Here is a 15,979-nt window from a genome sequence, read left to right on the forward strand (position 1 = left end):
GGAGCCTGGTGGCTCACACCTGTAACCCTAACTACTTGGGAGGAAGAAATTAGGAGGATTGCAGTTCGAGGTGAGGCTGGGCAAATATTTTGAAAACCCCTATCTTAAAAATATTCAACACAAAATAAGGGCTGGGGGTGTGGTGTGAGGATCTGAGTTCAAACCCCAGTTCCACAAAAAAAAAAAAATATATATATATATATATATATATAGAGAGAGAGAGAGAGAGAACTGAAAGCTAGAGAAACAGCATCTGAGGGAGAAGGTGAGAGCCACAGAAGAGGAACTCAAGCTGAGACCTTGGTGGGGAGGGCTCAGTGAGGTAGAAAAATGCCTACCTGAGGAAGTTTGAAGAGTAAACAAGGATCAGCATGGGCAGAGGATTGGAGGAATACAAGTAAATTGAACAGAAATGCTTCCTTTGAACTGAGAATGAGCAAGTGCTTAGGGAATACCCACTCAGTGGGTTGTGGGATAAGAGAACTCATATTGTAGCAGCTGAGGAATGATCAGGGGATGAGGAAGTGGCCAGCACGGGAACAACCTACTTTTTTAAGGAGTTAAACTGGGAGGGCATAGTGGGGCACACCTGTAGTCCAAGATATCCAGGAGACGTGGCCAACCTCAGGCAATTGTGCAGAACCTATCTGAAAAGCAACTAAAGCAAAAAGGACTGGGGGCATGGCTCAAGTGGTACAGCACTTGCCTAGCAAGGCCAAGGCCCTGAGTTTAAAACTCATTACTGCAAAAAAAAAAAAAAAAATTAGGCAGGGAAAGGGAAAATAGTCACAGTTTGAGGGAGACCAAAGTCTGAGGTCCTTTCTTTCAATACAGGAAGGTGTTACAGAACATCCCTAGGAAAATCTCCCACTTGGAGCTTGCAATGGGGTTTTGCAGCTTGCCTCCAGGTCTGCCTCTGAATTCTCTGACTGGCCCTACTTGCCAGGCTGACTCCTGGGGATTCATAAATCCTGGTTAATTTACTGCTAGGTTCAACACCAAGGGGAGGAGAAGATTGGAAAGAGGGATAGATGGAGGAAGAACACAGGGTGTTCACACTGCACTTCTTCCACACAAAATTAGCAGGTTCCTGCAGAGGCTGCTACTTGGGTGCCTCCTGTCAGGGGTACCCCTCCACAGCTCCAGCTCACACTGGGCTTGGGTAGGCTGCCTTCCCAGCCAAGGGGAGTAAATGCTCCCTGCTGTGCTATTCTCCAGGCCCTCAGAACACTTGTCCTCCTTATTTGCCCACAGGTTGCATTTAAGGCCTTCAGTGACGTCTTTTCAGTTGAGCTGAGTATCATTCTGCTCCCACCAGACCTGACTAAAAGGAGCTGTAAGAACATACATGACACCCCCACACAATCATTTTTCCTTCTTATGGGATAGCAGGTAGAAGTAATTGAGTGTATGTGCTGTCTCCTTCTCACATGTAAATTATATCAAGGTCTATGTGCCTCTTCTAAGAAGTGGCTGCCAGAATGGGAGACGATTGTTACACCTGAAAATCCCTTGTCAAAATGCCAACAGCCCTATCGTGTGTGTGTGTGTGTGTGTGTATGTGTGTACTGCATACACACAGGAATGCGTGCATATACACTTCTAATTGAGGGGAAATTTGTTCCAGGGTTTTTAAATATGGAAAAGAAGAATATGATTGCATGTCATGATGGGCCCTTTGATGTCTGTTCCAAGAGAGCCTGTAACTGCAGACTGTTGTGGTCTGGTGTTCCTACAGGGCCGGCACAGGCTACAGGCACACTGCTCTTCCATGTGTCCCCGTCTCAGTGAGTAGCCTCACTGTTGAGACCCAGAGAGTTTTAGGCTAAGGACAAAGAGGCTGAGGGTTGGAAATGGTGTGGACAATACCTAGCTAGACTTGACCTTGTCAGTAAAATGAAAGGGGAGAGGGCCAACTGTTGATCCTTCGTTTCTGCTCTGCAAGCATACGGGAAGTGTCTTTGGAGAGCTTTATCCATAGGGCTGAGCGCACACACTTGCCGAGAGGATAGGTAAGCAAGAGTCTGCAGGCACAAGAGAGGCTCTGCCCACAGCCAGAGAGTAACATTTGGGAAGGGGATTCAGCCCGGGGTCCACGGTTGTCCAGTGTCCAGTGTAGTACGAGTGGTGAGTTTAGTCTCATTCTTTCCATGTCTAATCAGCAGGTGGAGACCAAGAAGAGATAAAAGGACACACTTTAGTAGCTATTTCTATATTTGGACCCTCTCTGTTTCATCCCCACCACCTCTCCTCTCGAGCAGGACACCACACCCTTATGGAACCCTGATACTCAGGGTGGGAAGACAAGAGTATTGGCATCTCCAGCAGGCCCTGGGCACTCGGCAGAGCGCTGTTCCTTTCCAGGGAAAGGCAGCACAACCAGCTTCTCCTCCTCGGGCCCGATGAAGAGGAAGGAGACATCCAGGGTTGTTCCCTGGGGATCCGTGGTTAGATCCAGCTGCACAGGGAAGGCCTCCTGGGGGCCCTTGTCCTCAGACTCTTCCGGCTTCTCATCACCCAGGTCAGGGAGGTGCTGGACAGATCCCCTTGGCACAGCTGGTTTGGGGGGGCTGGAGGTGTTTTCCTCCTGAGGCCCTTTCACCTTGGGGAGACTTGTAGGCCCCTGAGTAACAGGAGAGGTTTGACCTTCAGCAGCCTGAACCTGAAATAAAAATGTTTGAAAATGCAGAATTCCACAAGGAAAGTCCTGGCTGGTACCAGGCTAAGCTACTCTGTCTTTCTGGTGGAATATTACACAGGGAGACCAGCTGAAGGGATGGACCTTCTGGCTAAAGGGCTAAAAAGCAAACAGATAAGGACCAGGGGGAAACAAGACTTAGAGAAGCTTGGCCGCATGTCTCCTAGTCTCAGAGCTGAACAAGGTCCAGAGAGGTGTAATGACTTGCTCAGAGTCCCCAGTGAGCTGTCTCTGCTCCCAGGAATGGCAGCAGGTGACACTTTTATTGCTTACTCTGTGCTGGCCCTATTGCATCCTTCATCCAGGTCCTCTCACTTGTTTCTACTGGGATCAGAATGAGGGCAATGTTGCAGTGCCCTGTAGATGAGGAAGCAAGCCTCAGACATACGGGTAAGAGCTGATGGCCACACTGCTCACAGATGCAAAGCAGGACTGGCCCAGGTGGCCTAACTCAACTCTAGCATCCTGCCTCATGCTAAGTGCTCAATAAGTACTTCTGGAGTGGGACTGAATCCTTTCATGGAAATGGCTTCTCCCTGAGGTTTGGGGTAAGGATTCATTATTCTGTAGGACCACACTGTCACTAAAATAAAACACGACAGGTCTCTGACCAGCTACCATGTCAGTGTAGCCTTAGAACAGCCTGAGTAAAGTGGTCATCCTGAATCTTCGGAAAATTAAAAGAGGGGCTTGATTAGTAGCAGCTAGATATAGAAATGATGCTCTTTTCTGCACAGGAAGACAGACTGAAAAATACCTGTGATTTGAAGAAGTCACAAGTTGCAGTGACAAACTTTTTAAAGGGTGTTTTCGACAGAGAACCTTTGCAAAGAGCAATGGGCTAAAAGAAAGAAAATAAAAAGACTCATCAGTAATAAGATTTTCAATGACCATTATTGGAAATCAACTTGCTTTCTGCTTGCGTAGGCACATAGACAAACAACATTTTTATGTTCCTACCATCTGAAAGGCAGGCTCTGAGCCAATTCTCTGTAAATTCCCTCTACCAAGAAATTATGCAAAGTAGGCTGAATTTTCTCCAGTGTCCTCCCTATGGTCAAACTCCAGAGTCACCAATAAAATAACTTTTTTAAGTTAACAAATGTAATAAGTAGTTATTTAGAATATGTATATAAACAAGAAGAAAAGAGAAAGACCTGGAATTGCACAAAAGGTATTTGTTACCTGCAATGATTTGATTTTTTCCATTTTTTTCTTCTAAAACTTCCCATACATTATGCATATATTTTGAACTACTTTCTCACTGAACAGTCACTGAACAAATCCTCTTCTGACATTGGACAGTCTTCTACGATTCTTCTTAATGGCTCGCAGTATTCTCTGTGCTGTTTAACAAACTCTTCTGTCAAACAACTATATTAAGTCTAATATTTTTTAACAACAAAACTGCATCTTTTCAACTATTTCTAGTTGCTTCCTTAGAGCAAATACCTAGAAGAGGAATTCTAGGATGACAACACATGCACACTTTTTAGCATAAATAGAATATTATAATCAAATGTTGCCTCACTTTCTAAAGAAGAGCTCTTAAAAATATCCACATAAAATTATCTAAATATATCTAATCAGATTGCTTGAGCATTTTTCTGCCATCCATCTCTAAATAAATGAAGAGAAGGCTAGAAATTCTTCAAGGTGGGAAAAACCATTAAAGTATGGAGTCATGGGGAATTTTCCTTCAGCCTTTCCCTTCCCTTCATCACCAACACTCACAGGGGAGGCCCTCTAAAGAACCTCTGGAGAGACTGCAAGCATCTGTACCAATAGCAGCTGGCGTGCTGTAGAATTTGCTATACTATCTAAATTTGTAGGGCTCTGGTGCTGGCACTAGAGTAGAGCGCAAAATCTGAGTTTGTGAGTATGCTTCCATGTGAACCCTGGAGCCTGTGGACATATGTGACCTCCAGATTGGAAAGAAATTAGTAACACTTTACTTCCAGATGGCTTGCTCTTGTATATAGAAAATATTAAGGAAATCACAAGAAAACTATTAGGACTCATAAATGAGTTCATAACAGTTACAGGATACAAAGTCAGTATTAAAAATCATTTGCATTTCTATTCATTTGCAATGAAAACCCAAAAATAAAATGAAAAGAATCCAATTATGTTAGCATTTAAAACCATAAAAACATTCAAGGACTAAATAAAATAAGTAAAAGGCTTGTACAGTAGTCTCTCCTATTCAGAGATTCACTTTCCATGGTTTATACCTGTGGTCAAGCAATATCTGAAAATATTAAATTCTAAAAGCAAACAATGAATAAATTTTAAATTGCATGCCATTCTAAATATCATGATAAAAATCTCCTTCCATTCAGCTCCATCTCTTGGCCCAGAGTATCCACACTGTATACTCTACCCACACTTAGGTCACTTAGCAGCCATCCCTCTATCAGATCAACTGCCATGGCATCATAGTGCTTGTGTTCAAGTGAGAAGGTCAGGAATAATCTAACGCTTTGTCACAATGCTCTGTCATTCACCTGACTTCATTTTATCACATATTGTATCATGTGACATCATAATAATAAAACAAAGGATAAGTAAATACAATAAGAGAGATGGAGAGAAAAGACTTCACATGCACATAATTTTATTGCAATGTATTATTTTAATTGCTGCTATATTATTAGTTACTATTGTTAATCTCAGTATATCTAATTTTAAATTAAACTTTATTATAGGTTTGTATACATAGAAAGAAACATAGTATATAGAGGGTTTAGTATTATTCCCAGTCCAAGTATCTAATGGGGGTCTTGGAATACATCCCTTACAGGTAAGGGGGAGGGACACAAAAAAAAAATCACAAACCTGTAACCAGGGTTGAAAGAAATTAAGTTCTAAAAATGGAAAGATATCACATATTTGTGGATTTGAAGGTTCAATGTTGTTAAGATCACTGTACTTACATATTGATCTACAGATTCAATGTGAACGAATATATCAAAGTTCTAGTTACCTTTTAAAAACAGAAATTTACAAGCTGACCCTACAGTCATGAAAATGAAAAATACTCTTTAGAATACCCGAAACAATCATGAACAAGAAGAGGACTCATACTTCCCAATCTCAAAACTTACTACAAAACTGCAGTATTCTATTCAAGACAGTTTGGTACTGGTGGTACAGCTTAGATATGTAGATCAATGGTATAAAATTGGGAGTAAAGGCAAAAAACCTTTCCTTTATGGTGAAGTGATATTCAAGAAGTGTGCCAAGGCAAATAAATTGAGAAAAGAATAATCTTTTCAATAAATAGTGTTTTTAATAAATAATTTTGGAACAACTGGATATCCATACATGAAGTTGAGCCCTTATTTCATGCCATAAACAAAAATTAACTCAAAAGGAGACATATACCTACTTGCAGGGTTTATTTCTTTGCTTTCTATTTTGGCAAATATGTGGAGAAACTGAAGCCCTCAAATACTGGTAATGGGATTGTGAAACTGATGCTGTTCCTTGGGGAACAGTATGGTCGTTAGTCAGAGTGAAACACAGAGTTCTCCTAAGACCCAGAATTCCCACTTCAAGGTATATACCCAAAGAAATTAAAACATATGGTAAACAGAACTTGGACCCTTGTTTGTTGCAGGATATAACCCAAATTTCCATCAACTGAAAAACGATAAACAATATCCATGCAATGAAATATTGTTTAGCCAAGAAAGAGGTAAAACTATCTCTCTTTGCATATTAAGAAACCTTGAAACATTATATTTTGTGGAAGAAAAAGGGTTTTGGGGTGGGTGAGGCAAGAGTAGAAGAGAGCAGGATGAATACAATCAATGCATGCTGTATGCATGTATGGAAATGCCAAAGTAAATCACATTAATTTGTACAATCCTGAGTGTTAATAATTTAGAAAAAATGCTTTAAAAGTAATTGGTATGAGCAGTGCTGAAGGTTAGCATTACTGTTCATTCATTACTTTGATGGAGTTAATCACTTCTGTTTATTAAAAAATGTAAATGTTTTCTCTCACACACATGAAAGACTACACACTTACTATTCCCTTTACAGGAAATGTTGGAATAGATGAGGCCAAGGAGATAGAAAGTAGATTAGCAGTTTCCAGGGGCTTTCAAGAGGCAGCAATGGTGAATGACTGATAATAAATATAGGGTTTTCTTTCCGGAGCTAATGAAAAGCTGTGACATTGTAGCACAACTCTGTGAATATACTAAAAATTTCTAAATTGTACATCTTAAAAGGATGAATTTCATGGTTCATGAATTCTACCTTCAAAAAGCTGTTCCTATAACTAAATTAATAAGCAGGAAAATATTTATGGTATATTTTGCTCAATTGTGCTGCAACACAAGTGCCAATTTACATTCTGACCACATGTCTTTCAGATGGTTTCAAGGTGCCCTCTACATTGTGGATGCTTTCTTTGACTTTCCATTTGAGTCTTTTTTTATAAAACGTGGTCCAAAGAATGGAACACCATGCTGTATTCTAAGTGTAACTGGATTTATTAAAATCAAAGTAGGATCAGCACCAACTATGAGGAGATTCGTGTGGATTTACAGCTCCTGGAACAGTCTTTTGCAACTGCATCACATTGCTGATGAAAATTGCACCCACAGTTCAATAAGTGAGTGAATTAGGCATCCAAGCCTGTCTAATTTCTGTATTTGTTTCTTGAGAGGCAGAGATGCATCTCATGCTTTGCAACACCTCAAGTAATTTGTACTCAAGAAATACTTAGTGATGATCTTTGAACAGGAACCTCAAATTATGAAGACATTCAGGAACACTCACCACAGAGTCAGAGGACTGGAGTGAGCAGCTGCTGTCCGAGGATGTCGTACACGGTGACTCTTTGATTAAGTATTCCACAGAGTAACCAATGCTACCTGCCCACTATTATGAGACAAGAGTTGAGACATTAAAATCAAACCTTCCTATATGGGGAAAAAGACATTTGGCAGCATTAGATTTACAAAAATGATACATCCCCAGAAACATTGCCAACACAGAAATTCATCGTCCCTGCAAGTCTCCACATGAATCAACAATGTGTTAGAATTTTGTTACTTAGAAAACATAATTATCATACCTTTCTTGCATTCTTAAAGATTTGAAAGGCCCCTACTTTCCCGTGGTAAGCTTATTTTTTTCTCATGAAGAATTATCCTTTAGTTTCTTTTAACACAACACACACAAACCCACAAGAGATATCAACATAATCCAAATATGAATGAGCCTCCATTTCGTTTAATCCATAAAACTCAACATCTACCCCAAAATTTGGCTAAGTGATCCATGGTCATCAAATTTGAGCATGTAGTAATAAATAGTAAACTACAGAGAATCCTCCAATATGACTCTAAGTCCATTTTTCATCTTGCCTTAAGGTTGATCAAGTGAGATCAAGTCTTATGATGTTTATAGAAGTGCCATGGAATAATAGAAGCTGAAAATGATCTAATGTACATCAGATCTATCAGAGTAGGAAATATAGAGAAAGGTTCTTGGGTTCTAATGAAATGGAGTGCATAGATATTCTATGTTTAGCTCAGGAACCAAAGCAACAGTGATGAGACACACTCGTTACTGGCCTGGGCATTGTAAACTTACGTAGCTCGATGCCTTGGTGACTTTGATGAGAGAATACTGCTTTGAGGGGCTTTCCCTGTTGTATTTTGCAAGAGACTCAGTAGCAGCTTCCAAAACGTTTGGGTCTGATGAGTCAACGGGGCTGCGTCTTGGACAGTCTGGGCAGATATGATGAATGTTTCTTCGAGAAACTGTTGATGCCCATGAGATTAATGAGAGCAGTTATTAAATATCATTGATTTTAATGCTATAAATAGTCATGAATCATATGACAATAACAAAGGCAAAGAGTGAATAAAAATGATAATACTCGGCATTGGTAAGGATGGAGAGAAAAAGACATTATCTGGGCTGGAGGTGTGGCTCACGTAGTAGAGCACTTGCATAGCAAACACAAACACTGAGTTCAAACTACAGTACTGCCCAAAAGAATTCTTTTTCAAAGAGAAAGTCATTACCCTAGTACAACAAAAATTTTAAAAATTGAAAAAACGTCACCCAACCATATAAAATTTGAATAGATATAGTTGAAAAAAGAAAAGATATAAAACTATAGGTACTGAATAAGTCATATGGTATAAGTGACATTTGTATGTGTTTAGGAATAAATGTATACTGGGGCTATGTGCTCAATAAAATGCAAATGTGTGCAGAAAAAGTTCAAGGGGAACATTCCTTATTCTTTTCTTTACTATAGGTTTTGAATTGATGAACTTTTATATACTTTTCAATGTTTTTGCATTTTCAAGTTACCCACAGTATCAACTTAATGGCAATGAAAAATAAACTTTTTACATACTGAAAAGAGGATATTTTCTCAAAAAAATAGCTGTTGACAATGAGTATTCTATAATAAGCAAGATTATTTTCATAATTTAAAAAGAAATCAAAGCAAGAGACATTTCATCTCACTTAAGTTTATTTACACTAGGAATTTTTTGTTCAAAGACATCCCCTCCCCAGTTCAGTGTCTTTTCTCAACACTGCCTCTGTAGGTTGAATGCCTTTGAAAGGTTGGGATTTCATTATTACCATGTCTTATTTATCTTTTAGTTCTTAACACCCAACATGATATCTGACATACAGCAAGTTCTCAGTAAATGCTGGTACAATAAGAAAAGGCATGATGAAGGAGCAAGGACCTTCCCTTAGATTAGAAAGTGCAAGTGAGGCAGAAACCAAACTTGGCCAAGTCACTGTGTGACTAGATAGAATGATCACATTAATGGTACAACTGGAATCTCCATTGGGGAGGAGCTGGGAGTGGCAAATCTAGGGTAAGTCAGGCTAGGGAATTTGCCTTGGAGTTTTTTTCAGAGTGAAAACGCATGTTTTGATTGGTTGTACATTTGGGGACTGCGTCATCACTGTAATCACTTCCTGACTCAAGGCTCTGATACCCATGACTCCCTTGAAAGTGCTGTGACTACTTAGCAGTTACTCTCTAATTTATTTTTGGTTAGTCTTGTCTTCACACCCAGGAACCTTAAGCTATGGCTAATAAAATGTTTGCTCTGTTGCCTTGTCACTCAGAGGAACCAGCAGCATTGTTGTCACCTGAAGTTTGATAGAAATGCAGGATCTCAGACCCTTCCAGACCCACAGAATCAGAATCTGCACATTAACCAGATCTACAAAGGGAGTCACATGCACACAGTAGTTTGATAATGGCAATATCCGATATGGATGCTTGCTTTTAAGGACTTCCTTTTGTTAAAAGAGGATGCAGAATGTATGCTTGTGCATATTTCAAATGTCATTTCTTTCAGCATTATCCTTACCCTGTTTACTCATGCATTCAACATTGATCGCTCCTTAAACGTTAAAGGTACTAGGGAGTATGTAACAGGTAGAAAAAGTGACATAATATTCCACACAATAGAAGATATAAGACTCCAAGTCAAAGCAGATGTTCCAAGAGTAGTTTAGCCAATGTTTTATAGGAATGTGTAACAGGAGAATACTGTTGCTTTCTTGACTAGAATGCACAGTAGAAGAAGCAGTGTTCCTTCAAAAGGGTATGAGTTTCAAGGGCAGAGGTTATCCAGGGCAAGTTCAGTAGAGGGAGAGGCACAGGCAAGGTGCAGAGATGGGAAAGTGCAATGTGTGTCCAGATAACAGTGAGGAATTCAGTTGAATAGAATATCAGGGAAATAGTGGCAGAGAGCTAGAAATGAACCGGGGAAACAGGTGTAGAGACCGTGTGCCATTTATGTAGGATTGAGAATTAAGATTTGACTCAGGAAAGGAATATAAAGCTACTGAGGAGGACTTAGGAGGATTAATTATGGGGAGAGGAGCAGTATGGTTGAATTTTAGTAGGGAGGCAAGTACTGGAAGCATTGGCAACTGGTGTTGGAATGAATGCAAAGTAGAGATGAGAGAACCCAAGACACTCTTGATGAAGCCCTGGCTAAATGTTGTTTTCCATCTTCTATTAATATCCACAAATCATGATGATCTCTTACCTGGGCGAAGAGTGCAGTTATAAGCAGGCACATAAAGAACTCTTTTTGGCTTGTTAATGAAAAACAGTGCTTTGCATTGACCATAAACCTGGAATGAACAAACACATATCCCATGGTAGATAGGACCATGAGATTTTAAAATCCCAGCCCCAAAGGGAATTTGGAGATTTTATTTTAAAGTAAAGAGATACTTAAATTCTGTTGTTTGGAGTAGGAAGAATGGCCATCGATCACCTCTTAATTCATTTTCTCATACATAACTTGCTACACTTCCCATCCTTCCTCACAGTTAGGTGGGTATCCCTGAGTTCTAACCACAGGAAGGTGAGTAGAAGTGTGAAGGGGGATGTGTAGTCACTTCCAGGTCTGATACATTCTCTCTATTTTCTAAGTTCTTTCTCTTTCTGTGATTTGATGCAGGTGAGCGTGGGGACCCTGGGGCCCATGAATTGAATGTGGCAGTCTGTGCCACAGTAGAGGAGGAACCAGGCTCTCCAAATCATCCTACAGCAAAACTCCTTTCTGATCAGGAACTTCTGTTTTGAAGTCTTAATGAATGAGAAATAAACTCCTATCATGCCAGAGTTAATGTGCAGTTTTTAGTATATGTATTGTAGTAGCTAGTGTCACCATAACAGATGTAACTAGCAATAGGATAAGAAGACTTTTTTTTCTACTGGGTCTAGGTTTGAACTCAGATTTTTAGGCTGACAAAGCAGGTTTGTTTGAGCCACATCTCCAGTCCATTTTACTGTGGTTATTTTAGAGCCAGGGTCTATCAAACTATGTGTGTGGGCTGACCTTGAACATCGATCCTCCTGATCTCAGTCTCCTGCATCCAGAATCTTTACCTCAGGTCCCTTTCTCACAATTTAAACACTGCTTCAGTGCCTACAGGAGGTCTTGGAGGTATAAAGTAATGTGGGACTTCTCAGAAATCCCTTGATTAAACATGGTTCTGTCTACAGTGTTATAAACAGCACCTAGGCACCTTGCTGAGGAGATCATGAAGAAAGACATTTAAAAGGTGGCAAACATGGAGAACTCTTTTCCACATAGGAAGAGGGTACCTAGTTTCTTTCCCAGGAGCCCCTGTCAGTAAGCACTTACTGAATCATAAAACATCCTCGCACCACAGTCCTTCCATGCCTTCTTGCTGAGCACATGGCAGTCAGTCTCTAACACATCCAGTGTGAAATAGAACAGAGATCCCAGGTCACCCTGAGGGAGGATAGAGAAACATAGCATATCCCACTTGAAACAGAAGCTTCTGAAGACTAGACAGAACTGCCTCTGCTCTATGGAAGAGCCAAAAGATGTGATGTTTTTGAGGACTGAACCTTAGTTGTCAAAGTAGACCAATGTTAGCATTTGCTCCTAGTAACAATAAGAGCATTGTAGCCAATCTTGGCAGAGGTGAGCAATGTTTTCCCAGCAAGGTTTCCATCTTGGAAAACACCTGCCAACGTGTATCTCTTGGTTCCCACCCAGGGCCAGTCTCTACAGCTTGTTCAAAGGCCTGTTTTGAAGGGGGGTGTCACTTGCCTGACTTTGTGCCCAAACATCATTCACTCGGTTGAGCCTCAGCACATAACCTTCCTTCTGGTCTCTATTGATGTCTTGTAGGGCAAAGTTCGCAAATGCCAGCACATCTGAGTCATTGCAGCCCCGGGAAAGCAGAGATGGGCTGAGGACTGGTGCTGGTGGAGACAGAGTCACATAGCATGCAGTCAGGGTGCAGAGCACCAGAAGTTGAAGCAGACCCATTCTGTGGGGAACAAGACCCTGGATGGGTCAGTATGTATAGCTTCAGAGTCTTATGGGCTCTTTAGAAGAGACTTGAGCTATTTTATAACTGCAATCTGAATAGTTAACTGGGATTTGGAACTATATACTAACTTGTCACCTTGATTTCGAAAGGTAGAGTTTTCTGAGTCAGTACTTTGGATAGGATTTGCCAATATTCTAACATGTAAACAAATCTGTTTCCAAACAGTTCTCAAGAAATCATAGCAAACATTTGGTCAAGGGTCTTAGGATGTCATGATTGGATTCTGGCTTGGGTACTGGTCTCCACCTGAGTCAGAATCTGGACTCTATCACCTTGTTCTCACTTCTTTGCAGCTGGTCTCCTTGGCCACCCTCACAGTTACTCAAGCAGGAGCACAGGGTCCCAGAAGGTCCCAGCATGGCTCAACCAGGCTCAGTCAGTGTCTTCAGACTTCCCAGCTAATCTCCTGTGTTCACTGCTCTTGTTAGATAAGAGAGGAGGCTTACCCCTCAGTCACTTGCCAGAAAACAGGTGAGATTCCTAATGCACCGTGAGCATCTGAATGAAAGGCGTACTACTTAGTTTCTTCAGGTATTTTAAGTCAGAGACTATTCAAGGGGGAGAGCTAATGAATATCAAAAGTTCTCACTTAATACACCAGGTCTGTTCATTCTTTGATGGATTAGTATGGATGTAGATTCCTTAAGAGACAAAACCCTAATGCTGTCGTTAGAGAGATAATGAGAGTCAGGGAGACCTGGTTATGACTCTTTTTCAGCTTCTTTTGGGGTTCAGGAACGTTCTGCTTATTGGGACTGTCTGCTGAAAGACAATTATCTTTTTTTTTTTTTGACAGGGTCTCTATGTAGTCCGGGCTGGCCTTGAACTCGAGATTCTTCTGCCTCAATCTCCTGGATGTTGCAATTACAGGCACGAGCCACCATGCCTGGCTGAAAGACAATGCCTTTCAAAAATTTCACACACACACACACACACACACACACACCAGCGGTAGATTGTCATGAAAGAAAAGATCCAAGACAGGCAGGAAGCCTCCAGATTACAGAAGACATTCCTTGTAACTCTAGTTTATGAGATGAACGACATTCACCCTCCCCCACGCCATCTCCACCTCCTTCTCTCCTAAGGGTTCTGTGTTAAATAAGTTTAGGAACAATTGGATCCATCAATGCCTAGTCTTTTAGAGTTTCCTCACACAGAGTATGTTAAAGATTCCCTGAAGCTCTGGGATGAAGAAAAACATCTAACCACATTCCCCTATACTTACTTGACTATCAGAGAGCTTTTTGTGAGTAATGCTTATTATTAACTCACAAATACATTTTGGGTAAGGGTACTAGTGGATAAGGATAGCGGTATGTGAGGGTTTTGGTTTTTTTTCAATGAGAAACTGATCAAAGGGACTGAAGATTTTGACTGGGGGTGGAAATTTTCCAAATGAATTGAAAGACATGTCCCTCTGGCCCAAACAGAAATCCAGGGTGTAGTTGGCCAAGGTTCATAACAGTAAACCAAAGACAAGCAAGGCATCTGATATTTCTACAATACCTATGTTCACTTAAAACATCGATTTCATATTTAATTTAAATATCGTCATTTGTGTTGTTTCCTAATATTACTGTAATTAGCTACTGTGCCTCAGTACCTCACCAAAGAAATTCTAAAAGGTAAGAAGGGGGCAAGGAGAATCTACCCACACCTCATAGTCACAGTTGTGCTGTTATAAGAAAAGAGATGGCAAGATTTTTAGATATGGTTCTCTTGGGAAAGCAGCACTCAAGCAGGGCCTCAGCTTTGCAAGTCTCATATCCAGGCTCTTCTGAGGACCTAGAATTGCTCGGGCCTGAAGGCCAGCTCACATTAATCTTCTGGACAAGCAGCTGACAGATAAATCAGAAGCCTGCTTGTTAATTTACACTGGAAGAGGGATGGCTCTCTTGTCTCCCCAGCAGGGCTGGACGGATGCTGACAAGTTTTCCTCTCTGGTAGCCCTTTTATATCTTGAAAACAGACTACACAGTCCTTTCAGGACTCCAGGTAACAATACACCAAGCATACACCCTGAATCTGAATGAAAGGAGGGGTCCTAGCAGAAGGCTAGGCTTTAATTAGGTGCAATGTCTTTCTGGGGAGCCATCCAGTACCTTCTTCAGAGCTGGGCATTTCCCAGGTTACCTCGCCTACACCATTATGAGTCAGTTCGGAGGGTGTGGCGACCCTGAAGATGACTTCCTTCACCCAGAGGTGCTGGTTCTCATGGGTTTCACTCCCAGTGGGTCACTGGGATTTCACCACAACCAGTACTGTCCAGACACTGACCTGACACGTGCAAAGCATTGCTACCTGCGAGATGCTCACATTGAATCCTCATGAGGCTTTCTTGGAGGGTCTTCACCCCATTTGGCATTGTGTCATCCCAAAGCACGGGTTCTTTCTAATACCCCACTGTGTGTGGCAACATGTGCCAAACCAGCCGAACCAGGATCCAGTTGTAATGCATGTTCTCATCAAGGGACACACTCCAGCTGTAGAACACTTTTTCTCAGTGGAAGCTTAGCTATACTCCAGTTGCTTCTTTTCTATATTTGGTCTAAATGTTGAGAGTTAAGAAGATTGGGATGAAGAAATGAGAGTATATGGAGCAATGAAAGTTGAATGGAGCAAGGAAGAGGTATATTCTGTAGAGATCTCACCAAATCCTATTGGAGGGAAATGTACCTGGTAAAAATCAAAAGAGAATTCTAAATACAAATAAAAGAAAAAATAAATTACTCAGAAGTATCAACACAATTTTCAGAGTATTCCTTTCGTGTAGTTTTGACTTTTGGAATCATGCTAAAGTTTTACACATTCACATAATAAAATTAATTAAAGGAACGTGAGTGGGAGGACTAAAATTAAACACAAACAGAAACAAATAAGCCTCTGTTTCAAATGATACTGGCACAGGAAGAAAGGAAAAGAGAACTCAATCACATAGCATCTGAATACACTTCTTTGATTATATATCATCAGTCTAAAAAAAAAAAGAAATGCAAAATATTTTGCTATTCTATAGTGGATTGGGTATAGCAATTCATTTTTCCTGCAGAACTAGGAATTGAAACATGGACTTGTGCTATACCCGAGCCTTTTTTATTTCTTTCTGTTTTGTACTGGGGTTTGCACTCAGGACTTTGGGCTTGCTAGGTAAGCATAGATTCTACTGCTTGAGCTACATCCCCAGCCCAATGGTACAGCAATTCTTAACACTATTTTGTACATATGTTATATTGAGAAAATCATGTCATTTTTTGGAACCCAGGATTCTTACTGTGGGAAAGAGTAAGAATGAGGAGACAAATTCTGGTGTCTGGGATTAGTATTAGAGGTAGCAGAATGATTTCCCAATTTGACACAGAACCAAATGAAATTACTGTTCTTTCCAAC

At 40.7% G+C, this 15,979-nt stretch overlaps 1 protein-coding gene across 1 annotated transcript; it reads right to left on the minus strand.

Moving 5' to 3' along the window:
* Positions 1 to 2,177: 2,177 nt before the first annotated feature.
* LOC109693050 (fetuin-B-like) lies at positions 2,178 to 12,626 on the minus strand. The gene is made up of 7 exons (XM_020174088.2): positions 12,304 to 12,626; positions 11,869 to 11,979; positions 10,759 to 10,846; positions 8,312 to 8,481; positions 7,493 to 7,594; positions 3,456 to 3,539; positions 2,178 to 2,662 (listed from the first exon to the last, which is right to left on the minus strand). The coding sequence occupies exons 1-7, from the start codon at positions 12,523 to 12,525 to the stop codon at positions 2,291 to 2,293; spliced, it is 1,149 nt and encodes a 382-aa protein (XP_020029677.2). The 5' UTR covers positions 12,526 to 12,626; the 3' UTR covers positions 2,178 to 2,290.
* Positions 12,627 to 15,979: the final 3,353 nt, after the last annotated feature.

The sequence above is a fragment of the Castor canadensis genome, chromosome 5 (assembly GCF_047511655.1).
Source record: "Castor canadensis chromosome 5, mCasCan1.hap1v2, whole genome shotgun sequence".
NCBI lineage: Eukaryota > Metazoa > Chordata > Mammalia > Rodentia > Castoridae > Castor > Castor canadensis.

What these genes read in the sequence shown, in the direction of transcription:
- LOC109693050 (XM_020174088.2), bottom strand. Translation starts at nt 12,525, where the DNA reads ATGGGTCTGCTTCAACTTCTGGTGCTCTGCACCCTGACTGCATGCTAT. An exon ending in ATGTTTGGGCACAAAGTCAG is followed by an intron (nt 11,980 to 12,303) that starts GCAAGTGACACC and finishes ATCCTCCCTCAG; the next exon opens with GGTGACCTGGGATCTCTGTT. An exon ending in GTGACTTCTTCAAATCACAG is followed by an intron (nt 2,663 to 3,455) that starts GTATTTTTCAGT and finishes TTTTTATTTCAG; the next exon opens with GTTCAGGCTGCTGAAGGTCA.